The following is a 19,224-nucleotide window of genomic DNA, read 5'->3' as shown; positions in this document are numbered from 1 at the left end:
ATGACGTCACATCAGGAGCTGCAGATTGGAGGCAGGAAGTGATCTCTGCATGAAGAAGCGCTATAAAAATCCCAAAGTTTTGTGCTGTTTATTGTTGTCTCAACCCCTCAAATTGGGGAAAAAAAACAAGAGCTACTTTTGAATCTGGAAAGTAGTGACACATAAAGACGAGAAGTTAAAAATAACACTTGGAGAAACGGCAGCAGACATGGATTAAATGTTCAGTCTTAAGTCTGGAGGAGCGGAGTCACACAATGCACGTGTTTGTTTTGTATGTCATGTTTTCTGCAATGTTTCTGAACGCGTCTGAGAAAATTTGACCGAACAGAACGACGCAGAAAGTAGAAGCAACAGTTAGCCAGCTAGCACATAGTCTGATGTGTGCTGCATCCATCCATGTAAAGCTACTTTAGAGATAAAATAGTAACATAAAGACAGCGATTCTCAAGCAAACACGCCCACCACAAACAAGACGGCAGTCAGGCAGTCACACGAAATATTTAAAAGACTCTTGTACGCCTTCATTTGGCTCGCCGTGTAGTAGCAGGTCTGCAGGACGAAGTCATTTATGATACTGATCGCCTCCACGATTGCTATATATTCATTTTCCTGCGTTCCCACCTGGTGTTTCTCACTTCTTAGCTGATTTTCGTGCATCATCTGGATTACATGGCTGCTAACGAGCTATAGTGCCGTCTTTCTGCCCTTATTCTGAAAAAGACAATAATCCTACTAAACTTTTTACACGGTTAATCAAAATAAATATTCCACTCAGACGCCGTTCATACGCTGATTATTGTGTCCAAACGTCGTTTATCACTTCAAAATATAGAAAAGTGAAACTTCTGGAGTCGCTTGGATCATTTGCATCAAAGCAGGATTTTTATCCACCAGTGGCGTTGTTGTTTGACAAACACAGACTCCCTCTTTCATCCCCTCAATCACGTTTTTGAAAATGTCAGTGTTGCCATATTTATGCGTATTCAAAAACCTGCTGAATGTTTAAAAGGTGTTTTAGTCTTCGTTTGTGTGTAAATGTGGTTTTCAGCTGCGATGAAGTCAGTTTGAACATCCTGTAAACAGACTGTAGACGTCCAAATCAGCACCGTTTATATTTGGTCATGATGCAGATAAACTTTAGAAAAAAAGAGAAACAAAAGAAAACAAATGAATCTTCATCTACAAATGAATCTGAACAGAAAGAAAAACCCTTTCATGTGTTTAACTGCAGCACTGAGACTAAATGAAGAGCTTTTATTATCTGGATGACAGCAGGTTGTTTGGAAGTTGAAGTTAATTGGTGGAGAGCTGACCCCAATCATTGTGTGTGTGTGTGTGTGTGTGTGTGTGTGTGTGTGTGTGTGTGTGTGTGTGTGTGTGTGTGTGTGTGTGTGTGTGTGTGTGTGTGTGTGTGTGTGCGCTGCCGTATTGATTACTGTTCTTCAAACAAAGAAATCAGCTCTGCTCGTCTTTCTCTCAGTCTTTTTTCCACCCTCTCTTTTGCCTCATTCAGACCTCTTTGTCATTTTTTCTCTCTCCCTTCGTCTCCCGTCATCCTTCTGTTTTGCCTTTTCCTCCACCTTTTTCTATCTTTTCTTTTCTCTCAGCTGTTTATCCTTCTCTCTTCTCTCTCTCTCATCCTAAATCTCTCCTTTCTTTCCTTTTGTCTTTGTTTCTTTTATCCCTACTTCTTTACCCATTTGCTGCTATCTTTGTCTTTCATTTCTCTTCTATCTCTCCATGCCATCCTTTTAAAAAATGTATTTATTTCATCCTTTCTCTCCTTTTTTCCATCGTCATATTAGTCCTTTTCTTTCCTATTTCATTTGAACTGCATAACAAAAAAAAGTTTTAAAAAAATGGCCTTAAAACCTAAAGCAGTAATTAATATATATAAGAATAGAAATAATAAAAATAGAAAATGGTGATATCAAACTTTTCTTTAAAGGTGAAAGAGTTCTTCCTGTTCTTTTTCTGCTCAGTTGCATTTCATTTTTTCTTCTTTTTTCTCTGACACGTCCATATTTTTACCCTGATTGTATGGACTCCACAGGTTGCTGCATTACACCATCCTGCCTCTTTTTTTTTTTTTTAATAGATTCCTTCCTTTATGGATAATGTCATTTCAGCCAGAAAGCCTTTTTATCCCGATCCGTCCGCGGTTTTTATGAAGATTTAGCCGAGCCGAGGCGAGCTCGTCCGTCCCTCTTTAGTTTATTGGGTTATGTTTGGGAGCAGGTTGGCCAACAAATAGGATTTAGATACAATGTCATTATAATAGATCTGCCGGTCGTGAAGGAAGCGGATCGATAGGCTTCAAAAATCAATCAGTCCGTCCGCGCGGGCCGAGAGGCAGCAGGTACAGGAGGTGACGCTACCTGACGAACATCCACAGAAAAGCTCAAATCTCACAGACGATGAAAGTTCAGGGCTTCTGCAAGACTTTGGAGCGCTATCACATTATTTTTTGTGGCTGCGTCAAATGAAAAAACATGATTACCTATGTGTCATTTTAGGGTTTTTTGTTTTTTTTTACATTTTACTGTCTTATTTGGCACCTTTGAAAACAAGTTTGAATCAGTAGAAAGAAGAGATGCTCTGGTGTTTTTTAAATTTTTATTTATTTACTTATTATAATTCCCCTTTGTGCCAGAAAAACAAAAAAATCTACATTATAAAAAATACTGTTTTTAAGCCATTTAGCTCTCCATTACATCTGTGAATTAGCACATATTTAATCAAACAAAATTATTAAACAATCTTTAAAATAACCTTTTTTTGCATGAAAAACATCTTTGAAAAATAAAATAAAAAACTGCTGAAAAAGTCTTTTTTACTTTATACATCATAATCCCCCCTCTTTTATCAATTTCATATTGCTGTGAAAACATCAACAAATTTTCCCTTTAAACAGCTATATTTACTCAAGTTTCTCACCAAATTATCACAAAATCACAAAATTACATTTTAACACGTCCTTCCTAAATAAAAGCACTGAAACAGTGCAGGGACAAAAATGAGTTTTAATACACCCATAATGGAAATTGCATGCTTGCCTGGATTTATAATCATAATTTTAGTTAGCTCAATTTGACACTGGACACTGAATTTCAACATTTTGTTTAGGTTTCTTTTTTAATTAAGCACTCTTATTACAAGGTACATTTTTAAGTTGACATAAACTTTTGTGGTGGTTTGGCATTTTCTGTAGCTCATGCAACGAAACCAAATATCTTTTTGCAGCTGCACAGCCTTTTAACCCTTTAAAACCTGGACAACCTTGAAGCTTAATTGGTTAAGAAAACAAGAAGGAAAAAGGCAACTTGAAATGTTCCCAAAATTGCAAGAAATAAGTAAAACTGTGACAAGAAAATTACCTAAAAATAAGATTTTAAAAAATTATATAAAAATCCAGAAATATTCAAAATGTCCAGAAAATTGTATTTATCATTATAGTCATTTTATATTTAAAATTATATCATAAAAAATAATAAAATAAATACATATACTTTTTTAGGTTATTTTTTGTTTGTTTTTTTACTTTATTTATTGCTTATTTTCAGATAATTCTTTGTAACTTTGTTTTTTTGCTAATTTTTGTGCCTTGTTAAAATTGCTTGTTGCCTTCGACTTTAACTTAACTGATTTTAAAACTGATTTCGGTGCATTTGTGAGGATAAATGTGACTTTGCTTCCAGATTAACAGCCACGCTTTTCATTTTTAATGTCAGAGGCGAACACCAATGACAGCGCAGCAAACGTGTGCATCCAATCAGGCGTCAGAAGCTGTGACGGAGTCCCATTAATGTTTATTGACTGAACACATCGGCACATTCACACCACACGCTCGTCCTGCTCTCTCTTTGGTGAATAATCTCAGTAATAAAATCCCATCATTCATCTTTTTCACCAGTGTTAAAGAGATTTTCAGGGTGCACACTTGAATATTATTGCCGCCTTTGTCTCGTAAAAACATCTCGGTTTATATTGTCTTGATTTTGTCTCTGAAACCTGCAGATATTCCTGTCCATCCATCTGAATCCCTCCCTCTGTCTCTTTACTTTCTGTAAATCTCAACTTTTTAGTGATTCTGGTTGGGAGTCTATCTCTAATTCTGTTATCTACTGGCCCAGTCTGGCCCGGGGATGGATGCCATCTGTAATCCATTTATCAGAGCCGGCCGCCGGGCCTTTTTCCAAATGACAGCTGGCCCTTAGCAATCTCATTATAAAAAGCACCAGGATATAATATGGAAATATGGGGGGGAGGGGGCTCCGGGGCTCTGAAAAATTGACTGAGGAACAAACACAGTGGACAAAACACTCGAATCTTTTCTTAAATGTATTTATTTTTTAATCACACTTGTGCAGTGATTACAACAAGGCTCAATCAATGAATTAATTAATTTTATTTTTCCCCCTTTACCCCTAGTTTATCACCTTCCATAGTACTTCCTGAAGATGACTCTTAGCTTATTTCTTTGGGCTGACCATGACAGCAGCAAAAAATGTATTTATTTAATCCAAATGGATTACTGAGAACCCTCTGCTGCCGCATTTTACTTATATTTCAGGCATCATGTGACCTCAGGAAAGAGCTTTTTGCGTAACATAATTTTAATATATAAATAAGATAATTATAAATAAAGTTTTTTGGCCATTTTTCTTTAGTTTAAAAAAACAAACAACAACTAATAATTCATACCAGCTAATTGTCGGATATTTTTATGCCTCTGCACAGCTGATAGCCAATGTGTGAGGCTTTATGTTTTTTGGGTTTTCTGTCCGCACATTCTTGTAAATGTGATATCTCAACAACACATCGAGGAAATTTCTTCAAATTTGACACAAACGTCCACTTGGACTCAACGATGAGCTGATTAGAGTTTGGTGTTCAAAGGCCCCTGTGACCTTGCGCCTATCTCATTTTCTGAAACATAACATGTGAAGATGGCCTTGAGGGAGTTTCCTCAAATTTGGCACAAACGTCCACTTGGACTCAAGAATGAACAGGTTAGAATCTAATGGTCAAGGGGCAAGGTCATGGTGCCCTAATGCAACATTTTTTGGCCACGTCTCAAAAAACACTTGATTGTAGAGATCCTTTTCTTGTAAAGCGTGCATGTTTTCACAGACACGAATGTAAACTGTAAGAGGCATACAGACACATGGAAGTATATCTCGTGTTTGTTACATTTTATTTCTTTTTCTTTTTTTTGTGCAGAAGTGAGATATTTCTTGCTAAGATGCTCACTTTATTTTTCCAGAATTTTTGATTATATTTTTGTTTATTTTGTCTCTTGCCATGAATGTTCTATTATTATCATTATTATTATTATTATTAATGTATTTATTTTGTTCAAATTTAATGTTATTATTTTTTTTAATTACTCGCGCCATGGGGTAGAGGGTGTTTGTGGATGTTAGGCTTGAGTGGCTAGAGCAAAGTGGACATACTTGTAAAAAGACCTGCCATGTGTCTGTTTCTGTTAATTAAAATAAAACACAAAAAAATGTAAAGTAAAACAGAAAAATCAAGCCAATTTTCTCAAGTTTCTGAGGTTTAAATGCTCGCAAAAGGCATCTGCATGCAGCACAAGAAAACTGAGGTCGTTCCAGGTGTTAAAGAGTTAAACATCAGTACAGATCATCTTTTCGCTAATCACTTGTCTCGACGCGGATCATGTGACGTTAACAAATCCAACACATGTGAAGATCAACAGGAAGTAGACACAGCAGCGACCAACTCTCTCTATTCATCACACCCAGTGTGCTCGCTAACCCCTTACTCCTCATACACACTGTGTGTGTGTGTGTGTCTGTGTGTGTGTGTGTGTGTGTGTGTGTGTGTGTGTGTGTGTGTGTGTGTGTGTGTGTGTGTGTGTGTGTGTGAGTGAGTGCTTGTTCCCCTGCAATTCAAATCCATAACAATGCTGTGCTCGCTCATCCAAAGAGAGAGAAAATAAGAAAGAGAAATCCGAGGGTGAGGCCACAGATTTATGTAGTCCTTATTGGGCCTTTGATCCGAGGGGTGTAAGGAGCTCTCATCTCCCACTGTGATACTCATACACACACACAAACACACACACTTATTGGTTACACACACACACACACACACACACACACACGCTCATGTATCCCTCTCAGGGCTGCAGCAGCTCCCCACTGCGTCGACCCTGTCACACGCGCACACACACAAAAGAGGGTTATTTTGGGGTTGTCGTGGTGAACACAATAGACGGACACGCCCACACACACACACACACACACACACACAAAGGTTTCCAGTTGCACGTGTCCAAAAGCCTTCCAGAGGTCTGTGAACATCACCGCCTGTATGTAAGTGTGTACGTGTGAGTGTGTGTGTACACTGTGACTAAAGGCTTTCAGCGGGACGTGTGCCTGCGTGTGTGTGTGTGTGCGCGAGAGAGAGTAATGGTTAATACCAGGACAATAGAAGTGTGCCTGTTCACTTGTTATCGGCTCACTGGAGACTCACAGGCCTGCTGTTTTTTTTTTTAAACCACCTTTCACCATGAAAAGGAGGAAAAAGAAAGAAATGAGAAGCGGGGGTTCCTCACACACACTCGCTATTCAGCCACAGCAGCTCAGAGCATCATGAGACGGAAATAAACAGACCTGCAGTATCTTCAAATGAACTGTGATGCTCTTAATTTTTTTAAATATTTTTTTACTAATTTCTTGCTAATATTTGGGTCATTTCTTCTTTTGTTGCTTGTTGCTTTCTTTCCATGTTTTTGAAAGAAATCAAGACACTTTGCTTGGGTTTCAAAGGGTTAAATAAATCCCTTTGGTCATTGTCTTTGCAGAGAGGGCTGCAAGGGTTTCCATAGTCTCCAAAACTGGTCCGATTTATGACTGAGATCATGCGTCAGGTTTTCAGAGGGAGAAGAGGTTTCTTTACTAAATTTAGTTCATCTCTAAAACCAACAAAGTGCTTTGAAAGCAGCATTTGCAGGTTCTTTTTCTGGTCCTGCAGCTTTGCAGCTTTGCATTTTAATGAAGTTTCCTCATCATGTGACGAACATTAGATGGAGCTGTTGGCAGTTTTTTATTTTCTTGCATCCATCATACTTGGTGAGGGTTGCCGAGTGTTGGAGATGTCTGCCCTCTCTCCAATATAATGGGGCTTAGATGGCACTCGTGGTGCTCAAAGCATCAAAAAACAAATTTTAAAAACTCAACAGCGATGATTATTTCCAGAAATCATGACCCAGTTACTCAAGATTATCCACAGATCTTGTTCTGAGCAGTTAAATATAGGAACTATTTTCTTTTTACCAAATTATACCCACCAACCGAATCACCATGCAGAAGGCTTCTTCTGCTAGCCCGAGCCTTTTGTCCATGAGTAGGTGAAAGCTATTGAACTACAGTATATAAATACATGAAATATAAAACTTCCTGTCTTAAGACCACGGTGCTAAATCAACAGGAAAAACCATCATACGCTTGATGTTGATTTCTCTTTTTGTCTCTACAGGCTGTCTGTCCAACCTTCCACCAAACGCCAAGAAGATCTCCAACTCATACGAGGAGCGCCGCAAACAAGCCACCGCCATCGTGCTGCTGGGGGTCATCGGGGCTGAGTTCGGCGCTGAGATCGAACCTCCAAAGGGTCTTGCCAGGGCCCGAGCCGGCGGACAGGCGCCTGAGGGCTTCGGACTGACGAGCGGAGGGTCATCCAACTACTCACTGGCCAGACACACATGTGAGTACAGAGATGATACACTGAACTCTTTGAAACCTGAGAAATTCGGCTTGATTTCTTTTAAAAACATAGGAAGAAGTCAATGAGCAACTTAAGAAAAAGTGACCAAAAAATTAGATAGAAATTATTTAAAAAAAAAAAAAAAAAGTGTAAGAAAATGACCTGAAAATTAGCCAGACAAATCCCACCCAGCATTGGGATCCCTCTTTGACATACATATATGTACATAAGAATTAGGGCAAAATGTAACCCTTTTTTACTACTTGAATTAATAAAAATGGTCAAAAGTGCTTCCAAAATGCCACATGAAGACACCAGGACCTTTAGGAACACCAACAAAAATCCATGCTGTGATTTGGTATCAAAGATTTTTGACATTTGGAGATTTCTGCAAGAATTTCATTTTTCCGTGATAAAATAGTGATCCCTTCTGTTGTGGAAATCGCAAAGAAACCCCCTAAATGTCAAACTATCAATGAAAGCCATGCTAGAGGTCTGTACATCACAATAGGTCACTCTATTCAGGTATATGAAGTTTAAAAAATGCTCTCACAACAATGAAATGGGTATTTTGTGGGCTAATATCATCACACGTGAATAAAATTTAGCTCATTTAATCCACAAGAATCTCAGTCATGCAGAATTTATGCAACTCCAAGGCTGTTAAGGGACCAAAATAAACTTGGACATCGTGCAGCACCGCGTAGTGGCCCTGTTTTGGTCCAGAATCCTGGCGTTTCCAAACTCCACAACTGACAAAGTAGAAACTTTAGTGCTGGATTAGAGGTGAGCAGAGAGATGGGATTGATTTTCACCCACCAAGCTTGACACCTTAAGGAGCTTGGCACTGACTTCCACACACACTCACACACACACACACACACACACACACACACACACTCACACTCACTGGGCCGAGCCTGTGCCACGCTGTGCCTGCAGCGCTGGACCTTGGTGGGCATCAAACCTGCACTAAGCAGAGCTGCTCTTCCATCCTGCTGCTCCTGAGCGCTGATTGGCTGCCTCTGGGGCCGTCCGCCCAGCGACAGAGCCTGTGCTCTCACTGATAGACTGTGGAGCGTGATGTTGTGCACAGCGGTCAGCTCACCTGTGTGGACTCACCGGACACACACACACACACACACACACACACACACACACACACACACACACACACACACACACACACACACACACACACACACACACAGAAAACCCCAAGCCCATATCATCAGATGAAAACAACTCAAGGTTTAATTGATCCCCTTGAGTGGAGCTCCACCATTTAAAAACCTCATTCTGACCCTTTGGGCTGCTCTCATTTGGTAATTGCGGTCCTCCTTTCTTTTTTTTTTTTTTTTTTTAACTCAGAATAAGTCAAACTTCTTAAAAGTCATCAGTGCTTAATGACTTAAAATTAAAGGTTCAGGGTGTTAAAAGTTATGATTGGTACAAATGTAACATATTCATGGTTCTCTGAAATTTACATAACCAACCTTTTCTTCAGGGAACTGGGTTGATTTAGGCTTGGCGATATATCGAATATACGCAAGCTATTGCAGCGTGTTCCACTTGCGATAGAAAAAAATTAATATATCGCAAACATCAAGTAGAAATTGTCACGTTTTAATAAGCCACAGGTATTTTGGTTCACTCGCTCACAGACACACACAAATCAGGGCTTTTGCAGAGCTCCAGACCATTTAGTCAGATTTCGCTTCTGTGGAGAACTGCTGCAATTTGCAAATACTGTTAATATATGAACTGGAGAATAAATCATCACATTTTAACAGCGCTGAGGATCACTCGAGCAGCTGTGACGACCCCTACATTTAAACAAAGTCATATTTTGAAACATTTGTCACTTTTGTTCGTTCCCCTATAAAGCGTAACATGGTGATTTAGGTAACGTAGTGCACCAAGTGTTGACAGATTATTGGCCTGGCCGATTAATCGGGCAGATATTTGACATTTTGTTGATTATGTGCATCTGCATTTTTTTGTGTGTTTTTTTAATGATCGCAGATTAAATAGTTATTATTAAATAATAATTAAAAAGTGCAAAGAAAGCGTCAGCATGGGAGGAACTCTTTACTTTGTAAAATCCCAGGAAGCTATTTTTATTTATACTTTTTTAAGTGTTAGTTTTGATCAAACATTTGCTAAAGTTTTGTGTTCGAGTTTGTTATAATCCAAATTCTAAATATTGCCAGAAAGATTTTTTTTTTTTTGCAAATGCATGTCAGTTATTGGTCGCGTTAGCTATTAATAATCGGTGTCGGCCCTTAAAAACCAATATCGCTCGCCCCCTACGTTTTACCCAACCACTGCCCTATGTGATCCACAACTTTTTCCCAGATTGCAGAAATATTCCTGTTTCTGACATTTCCAGCAGAAATTATTAGCCAGTAAACCCGTCCTTTGGAGCTTAGAGGGAGTAAAGTAAAACCTATGGAGAGGAGCATATTTTTAATTCTTTCTCCATTATTTCTTTCTGCTTACATTCCTGCCTGGTTTTATTCTTCTCTTCCTTTCACTCTGTTTTGTTTTCCAGCTCTCATTCAGTCTGTTGTTTTTCTCCGTCTCCTCTCTGTTATGAAATTGAACGATGGATTGGTGTTGTTGGCATACAGCGCCGCGTGTGTGTGATGAATGAGAGCTGTCCGCCCAGAGAGAGGGAGGGTACAGTAGTCTATACGGCAGAGTATAGATTGATGTTTTCATACGGCGAGATGGGGGGAGGGAGAGATGGAGGGGGAGATTGAGCTCAAGGAAAGAAGGCAGGAAGGAAGGAAGGAAGGTAAGATGATGACAGAGGGAAGGGAGGATGAGATCGGGCAGGATAAAAAAAGACAAACTGTACATCTGTGTACCATCTGTGGACAATAATGCTCACAGTAAATGTCAAAATACCTCGAAACCCCTCTGAGGCCCATTCACGGTGAGCGGTGGCATTTTAAAACATTCATGAGAGCAGATTGGAAATTGAGTTTTGTTTTGTATCATAAAGAATTGAACAGGAACAAGCAGGTGATGGGAACTCTGCTATGGATCAGACCCAACAAATCTCTCCATTTTTAATGGTTTTTTTTTGTGCTGGATGAAAATAATGTTAAGGCTTTGAATGAAAATACATAAATGTATTAAAAATGATGAGTATTCTATCAGTGATGTTTGTGACAGTATGTGAAATTAGCTTTGAAGGATTTAAGTGGTCACAAAGTTTGTCTGTTTACCTTTTTAAATGCACTTTTTCAACTTCAGCTTAAAAAATGTGAATGTAGACCCCAGAACTTTAACAATAATAATACTAATCATAATAATAGTAATAATAATGATAGTAATTATTATAATAATAATTATTATTAATATAGTAATGATAATGATAATGATAATAATAATAATAATAATAATAATAATAATAATAATAATTTTATTTATAGGTGCCTTTCAAATCACTTAAGGGCACCTTAAAAAACAGCTAAAGACAAGCAGCAATACATGAATATCATAAAGGCAAACAATCATCAATATACAATAATAAGGCAATTTAATAATGTGACATAATCACTGTCACGAAAATAGGTATGCATTTATTATAATATATTCATCAGGACATAAAATAAATTATAACCAATTGACTTTTGTACACTCTGCAAAAGTGAAAAACTTAATTTATTAACCCTTTTATGGGCAAACAAATATTTTGGAAAATTATTTTAATTACTGTTTTTTAATGTATCTAGTCTAATCCTGAGATTCTTTGCTCATTTTGGGTATAACTTTAACAATTTCCCTTTTATTAAATAGTTATTAGTAATTAAGTAATGAGTCCTAAAACGCGGAAGTCAGTTAACCCCTTTGCGCTTCCGGTTCTCTCGTCTCAATGTCTGAGTTTTTTGGTAAAATGCCTTAAATAAGGTCTGTGGTTAACACATGCTTATAAATTTTGTTCTGCAGCATAAAAAATGTCCAGACAAACCCAGTTTTTTGAACTTCTAAGGTTTTACGCAACTTACGTTTTACGGTAGCTAATGAGTGGCTAAGTCGGACTGCAGTGTTTTTCGGGGACGTTAGACGTCTTCACACCGGACACAGAAACTCATTCAACCCACTCGCCCGCCTAAAGTGAGACTAGCAATTGACGTAGTCATGATCATCAGCTAGATTATAGAAAATTAAGCGTGTTAAATCAGAAGTTTATCCATTCAGGCTGGTGACGTTTGAGGCGTGCGACCACGATGTAGTTGGTTTATAGCCTAACAATAGCTTTTTGCTTCTGGCGATTTCATTTACGCTTCGAAACACACAAAAGTGGAGTTCATCTGTGAAGATTACCATGCTGAACAAAACGTGTACGTATCATAAACTTCAAAAATCCCAAAGTGTTTTTGACGAGTGAACGAGCGCGATTCTAACTTCCTGGTTGGCCTACAAAAATACGCCATCCCTTCACTTCTTTTCTTTATGAACATTCAAGTTGCTACTTTCTTTTGTGTTTTGCATACAGTTTTAAAAAAGTTTTTTAAAAAAGCATGGTTGTATTTTAGAGTCTTTTTTCATGTGACCAAATGCTCCTTTTTTTACGATTTTTAATCATATTTTTAACATGAAAATATTCACAATAGAAGAATCACCTCACCCTCGTTCCCACTCGTCTTCTCTCTTTCTGTATTGTTTTTTTTAATTCTCTCCCTCTCCCTGCAGCGAGTCCGATCCGGCTCTCATCCACTAACCAAGTCCCCGACATTGATTTACCTTCGCCTCTCATTTAGGCTCAAACAGAGGAAGAGAGGAAGAGAGGAAGAGAGGGAGAGAGAGGGGGCAGGGCAGACGGAGGAAAGGAAGTAGAAAGCCTGTTAGTGGTCGACTCGGCCTGGTAAACTTTAGACATCACCACTCTGTCACTATTTCACACTCTCAACCCTCCATCCCTCCTCTATTCCTGCTTTATTCCTCCCTCCTCCTCCTCCTGCGGCTCTAATCACCCTCTCCGTGTTAATGTGACGTGTTTACTGCTCTAACTAACAGCTCATTATGGCCGACTGATGCTTTGTCAATAGCTATTGGTTCATTTGGGTCCGGGCCTGCCTTTAAACAAAGATGTCCGCAGTGAGAAATGGACCCGAGTCTGGACCTCTCTCGCTTGCATCCCCCGCTCCCCTCTGGTCGGTCGGCGAGCGTGGGATGTAAATTTGAATCTCGATTCGGCCAATTACAGCACTGATTGTTAACGGCCGTCTCTAATAGTGCAGGGCAAAAAAATAATAGAGGTTTTTAAGCAAATGTGTCAGATTACACACACACACACACACACACACACGCCCACCCACAGTCACTGTCACCGCTCACTGCTGAACTTTGACCTCTTGACCTCTGAGGCCTGCTGGTTCAGCGTGTGAAGAGCACGCACGCATGTATTAACAGCGACCGCGGTTTGAATTTGACCTTTCGCCTCATGAGCATTCTGCATCCCGTCCTCCCACACAGACACCCGCCCACTTTATTTATTGATTATCAGGTTATTTGAAACTAATCTGAAGTTGATTTCCCATCAGGAGGACACCGAAGTTTGCAAATAACATCTATTATATTTTATACAACACAGATCCCAAATATGGTTTTAGCTTGTAGCATGTTAGGCTCATTTAGACCCTTTTTGTTTTTGGTTTCTATAATTAGGGTGTCTGCAGGTCTTTATGAATGAATAAATAAATCTGTATTTCACACATGTAAAAACAAAACAAAAAGAAACAAAACAAAACAAATAAAAGCAAACAGGCCTTCCAACCTAAATGCAGTGAACAAAACCAAAAGGACAAAAAAGAAAGCCTATACGTTAATCTCAATAACAATTATTCAAGCCGTTTAAACTTATATATCACAGGTTCGAAAAGCAGAAGGAAGAAGTACATACTGATTTATTTCTAACTCTTTAAATACATTCACATTCAACATAAGCATCCTCCCGAATTTATATACAACTAACTACAATAGTTTTATATATGTCCCAATTAAATATCAGCAGCTATCCCAGAGTTATAAATGTGTCTTGAGATGTTTTAAATTCAGTTTTTGACATACAAGACATCATAAAATCAGAATCAGAAAGGGAATTTCACTTACAATTAATTTTCTTTGGTTTTTGGTGCAAATATTAATTAATTAAATATTATACAGTAAACATATTAAGAGGGATAAAAATGAGAATAATACCAAAAATAAGACAAAGTACTGCAACCCTCAAGAACTTCAATAAGAAAATAGCTACAGCTACAGTTTTGTGCAGAGATGTGCAAAAATGGTTTTGCAGGGAATAATAATAATAACAACAACTATTACTATTATTATTATTATTATTACTACTGCTATTATTATTAAAATAATAGGCAGGATCAAGACAGAATAAAAAGATGAGCTAAAAGAACATTGTAAAAGATAAATTAAAAGTACGATCAGTTTTATTTCAAGATAAAGAAATAAAAAATAAAAGACAGCAATGGCAACAATGTTTGTAAACCTTCATGCTAATAAAGCTGATTTTGAATTTGAGTTCACTGTTTGTACCAACATTGATGCATGTAACAAAAACTTGATTGATTTGAGCTCTAACTGGTGTCTCCTCACGTCGATCCCCAGCTGAGGGTCAAAGTTCACAGATTTAGTCACAACATGCCAACAACACGCATGTTCTGCATGTTTGTCTCTTTGCTAACAACATACCTGCTAACGTCATTAGCGCTGACGTCCGTCTCTTACTGTCACCCATAACAGTGTAGCACAGCGATGCTAACACGGTTAGCGCTCTGTCTGTTGCTGCAGGTATATTGCAACAGTCGGACCATGCGATGCTAACAGGGTTAGCCTGTAGCTGTATCTTTCATAGTCCCCTCCATAGGCTGGAGGAAATATAAACCAATAAGGAAAAGGGGTTTAGCCATTTAAGGCGGGTTGATGATTAAATACCAGCAGATCCAGATGATGAGATTAGCCGTGTGTGTGTCTGGAGACTGTAGGACCTTTAGAGCCACCGCAGGATTATAAATACTTATCGTGAATGATCTGTTTTATATTATGTTTCTTCATATTATGACCGTTTAGCATTTCCATTTCAAGTTAAAATACAATAAACTGTATTGATTTCTGAGTGGACTCAAACAGTAGAAGAAGAAAAGAGCCGTCCTGACGTTAATGTAGAGCAGAGATACAAGACTCGCTTTGCTTTGGGGACCACTTTTGAGGCCAGGGGCCACTCGCTGCAGCAACATACATGTTTATAGGATTTTAAGATGTTTCTATGACTTGAGAATGTTTTAGGATTTTAGGACATTTTTAGGCATTTAGGACATTTCTTGGATTTTAGGGTATTTATCAAATTATAGGATGTTTCTAGGATATTAGGAAATTTCTAGAATATTGCTAGGATTTAAGCAAGTTTATAGGATTTTAGGATGTGTGTAGGATTTAAGACATTTCTGGGATTTTAAGAAGTTTTTAGGGTTTTAGGACATTGCTAGGATTTTAGGACGTTTCTCAGACTTTAGATATTTCTAAGATTTTCAGATATTTCTTGTCATTTGGGACATTGCTAGGATTAAAGCACGTTTGTAGGATTATGGGATGTTTGTAGGATTTTAGGACATTGCTAGCTACCTGACGGCCTATCAGGGCTGTAAGTTGAGTATCACTGATGTAGAGTGTCGGGGAAAATCTTAATGCCACAACAATGCAACGCTTGACAGATTTATCCGAAATATTTTGCTCTTACGTCACTGACTTTGACCAGTTAATGACAACAGATCTTCGTTTTGCGTGTAAACATTTCTGTCCTGCGTCTCTCCGTCTCAATCTGCCTCTGACTTCATGTTGTTGAAGCACTTTGGGAAGAATCTGCTAAAAGCTCTGGACCTCAAGCCTCAGTGGGTGAGACAGACAGAGACGGACAGACAACCGGGGGGAGGAGGGTATGTGTCTCTGTGTGTGTGTGTGTGTGTGTGTGTGTGTGTGTGTGTGTGTGTGTGTGTGTGTGTGTGTGTGTGTGTGTGGTTGGGGGTGTTATTGAGGGATGGGGGATATTTTCAGGATCCTTAATGGTCAGTCTGTCCCCACAGAGACTGGCTCAAATGTCAGGTCAGCTATGAAGTGACCTCCATCCTATGAGCTGTCTTTATCCTCTCAGTGTGTGTGTGTGTGTGTGTGTGTGTGTGTGTGTGTGTAGCAGTGAAGTTAAATCTTTTTTTTACCCAAACCTCATTGGAAACATTAGGATTTATGATTATTGTTTATAGGAATTTATGACTTATAGAAATTACATGTTGCTGCTGTGGTTGTGGCTTCGATGCTACAGTGACACTGAGGCTTTAATCATAATATAACATAATCACATCATTTATTTTGATGTTAGTGTTGAATATGCACTATCCCCCCATTATTAAACACATATATATTTAGTTATTGTTATAGTTATAATTATAGTTATAGTTACAATTATTGTTACAGTTATACTTACAGTTATAGTTATAGTTACAGGTATAGTTATAGTTATTGTTACAGTGTTTCTTATTGTTCGTTACAGTTATAGTTATAGTTGCAGTTATTGTTATTGTTATAATTATATTATAGTTATAGTTATAGTTATAGTTTTAGTTTTAGTTACAGTTATTGTTACAGTTATAGTTATAGTTATTGTTACAGTTATTGTTAGTTATAGTTACAGTTATAGTTATAATTACAGTTATTGTTACAGTTATAGTTATAGTCATCGTTCTTGGTGTGGACGGCCCTTAACTGATACAAACATGGTCATTTTGGGAGGTGTTTTCTTTTAATGTCCTATTTCAGCAAAAATCCTGAAAATGTAAGAAATTGGATGACATATAAGCTGATACGGCTTTAGTATCTCGAGTATGAATTCATCTGAACACCTTTTTTGTTAAGATTTTTTGGGGGGCGTTTTTGCCTTTAACTGATAGGACAGCACAAGTGTGACAGGGAGAGGGGATGACCTGCAGCAGAGGGCCAAGGCCGGAGTCAAACCCGCGGCCACAGCCTCTATATATGAGGTGCCCACTCCATCCACTGAGCCACCAGGCACTCCATCTGAACACCTTTAACACATTTAAATTCTCTTTTTTCCTAACATAATTCACACCTGCAACAAAAGGAGAAAATAAATTGTGAAGAGCTGATTAAGTCACATAAAATGTCCTGTAACCTTTTTGTAGGTTCGACCTCCACAGAGTAACATCGAGCTCCTGTCATTTTTTAAATAAAGCCTCCCTCCTGACTTAATTCTACTTTACTCTAAATCTACTGTTTCTGCCGTCTGCAGGTAAGGCGCTGACCTTCCTGCTGCTGCAGCCTCCCAGCCCCAAGCTGCCTCCCCACAGCACCATCCGCCGCACCGCCATCGATCTGATTGGCCGAGGCTTCACCGTGTGGGAGCCCTACATGGACGTGTCGGCGGTGCTCATGGGACTGCTGGAGCTCTGCGCTGACGCCGAGAAGCAGCTGGCTAAGTGAGTTCACAGCAGCACACACAAACTCAAATCCTGCTGAAATTTTGAAGCAGATAAAACAACCGAATATATGAAGAAAACAGTAAAGGGACCTGAGGAAATTACATGCTTGAAATCTGAATTGTTTCATTGTTTCCCAAGAAATACAATTTGTTTGAGAGTTTCTGCAGGACCTCCTTTATTTTAAAAATAATGTCATCAAATGCCACAGAAACGGCGGCTATACCAAATGTCAGTGTAAAAGAGCTCAAGAAGTGACTTCAGTTTGGCTTTGACAAGACTTAGAAGTTGTCGACTTGTCTCAATTAACATCCGACGTGACTTGAACTTGCGTTAACAAGAGTTGTGTTTTTGTCTTGACTGAGTTTGACTTTAAAAGGTAAAAGTTAAAATATCCTGTTATTTTAATAATCAGCATGCAGAGAACATAACTTTTAGGGCTCGCTTTAATTTTTTGTTTTTGATGGTAAAAAAAACACAAAAAGATGAAGATATTTTCATTATACTACATGCAACATGGATTGTGACAGTGCATCTAGTGGAAATAGCATGTATTTTCTCAATATACCAAATATATTAAAAAATGACAAATTCCAAGACAAAAGCCCAGAAATAATACAATGCATGTTTTATGCTTTGGAGTTTCAATGGAGCATTTCTTTGCACTTAACAGTATGAATATAACAATTTTGTTTATTTTGTCTTTAGAGTTATTGTAGGAGCTGAGCTGGAAATTAACAGATTAAACAAAAATCCACAATCCTGCCAAAATGTATACCATTTACACCAACACAGCCAAAATTATAAAAAAAAAAATGAAAAAAAATGAAAAGCATGTAAAATGCGCCAAACAGTCCCTAAGGGTTAAAAAAAAAAACAGAAAGTTAAGGACGCCAAGGGAATGACCTGGAAAAATGCTTAAGAAATAACAAAACTCTGTAATCTAATTTTCAAACATATTATTATAAATATAGTTAAATGGGCACTTTCCCCTTGCTTAAAAAAAAAATTCTTGCTATTTGCAGCATATTTCTCACAAGTTGCTCTCTGCCTTTTCTCCCCATGTTTTCAAAGAAATAGAACCAATTTTCCCAGGGTTCAAATATTAAGATATTTGTGAAAGTCACAAGAAAATTGACGTTAATCCAGATTTCAAAGGGTTAAAACAACAATATACAACAAAGAAGCCCCAAAACTTGAGCTGTCTTTTGTTTTATTCTCTTCTCCCCTCACTTTTTCTCCCTCTCTCCCTCTATTTTGCAATCAGCACAAATCAGCCGAATTTCGTTTTGCCACAGTTATAATCATCCGTGTGAAACACAGTGTGCTGCACGTTTATAGTTATATGGATTCAGTGATAATTTTCAGTAATCGAGTTAATGCAGTTTCTCTAGGAATTCAGCTGTACTGTGGGTGCATGCACAGAAAAACGAAGCTCATATTTGGATTTAAAAGCTACAAAAAAGATGTAAATATACACTTAACATAAAAAATTTAGTTTCAAGACAATCCCGCGTTTCTGTTCAGGAGCTGACTGTTTGATTCATTGTTTGTGTTGCTCTGAACAGCCTGTGTATAGATACAAACATAAGAACACTCACACACACACACACACACACACACACACACACAGAAACAGTTGTGCATTATAGAGCCGACACACAGAGTTATGGAAGCCAGGCTGTAATCTGATTACAGGACATTATGATGATGTAACGATGTCTGCGTTGCTCTGACATGTGAGTCCTCTGTCTGTGTGTTTGTGTTCTCGTGGGGTCGTGATCTTTCTCCAGAAAACTAGCGGTCAGATTGTGGAACTGTTTTCCTTCGAACTCTTTAGATTTTTAATCCGTTAGTGCCTGGATCGATGCTTTTCACAAGCATTTATACCTCTAGAACCTGAGCTCCATACTGGTTGCAATTATTTGTATTTCGTATGAAAATGTGGAGGATAAGGCAATGAGCAACTCGGCAA

At 38.3% G+C, this 19,224-nt stretch overlaps 1 protein-coding gene across 5 annotated transcripts in view; it reads left to right on the top strand.

Moving 5' to 3' along the window:
- Nucleotides 1-19,224, top strand: part of wdr7 (WD repeat domain 7) — a 109,563-nt gene that overhangs the window by 68,016 nt on the left and 22,323 nt on the right. For all 5 annotated transcript variants that reach the window (XM_088071495.1, XM_088071497.1, XM_088071498.1 and 2 more), the window contains 2 exons: nt 7,504-7,731; nt 17,063-17,249. In XM_088071495.1, coding sequence (XP_087927621.1) covers nt 7,504-7,731; nt 17,063-17,249 — 415 coding nt within the window. The remainder of the gene's footprint in view (nt 1-7,503; nt 7,732-17,062; nt 17,250-19,224) is intronic.

This window comes from Plectropomus leopardus, chromosome 20, assembly GCF_026936395.1.
Source record: "Plectropomus leopardus strain MGB_pleo_1.0 chromosome 20, ASM2693639v1, whole genome shotgun sequence".
NCBI classification, from domain to species: Eukaryota; Metazoa; Chordata; class Actinopteri; order Perciformes; family Serranidae; genus Plectropomus; species Plectropomus leopardus.
Note: the sequence above shows the minus strand (reverse complement) of the source record. Positions and strands in the feature narration are given on the sequence as shown.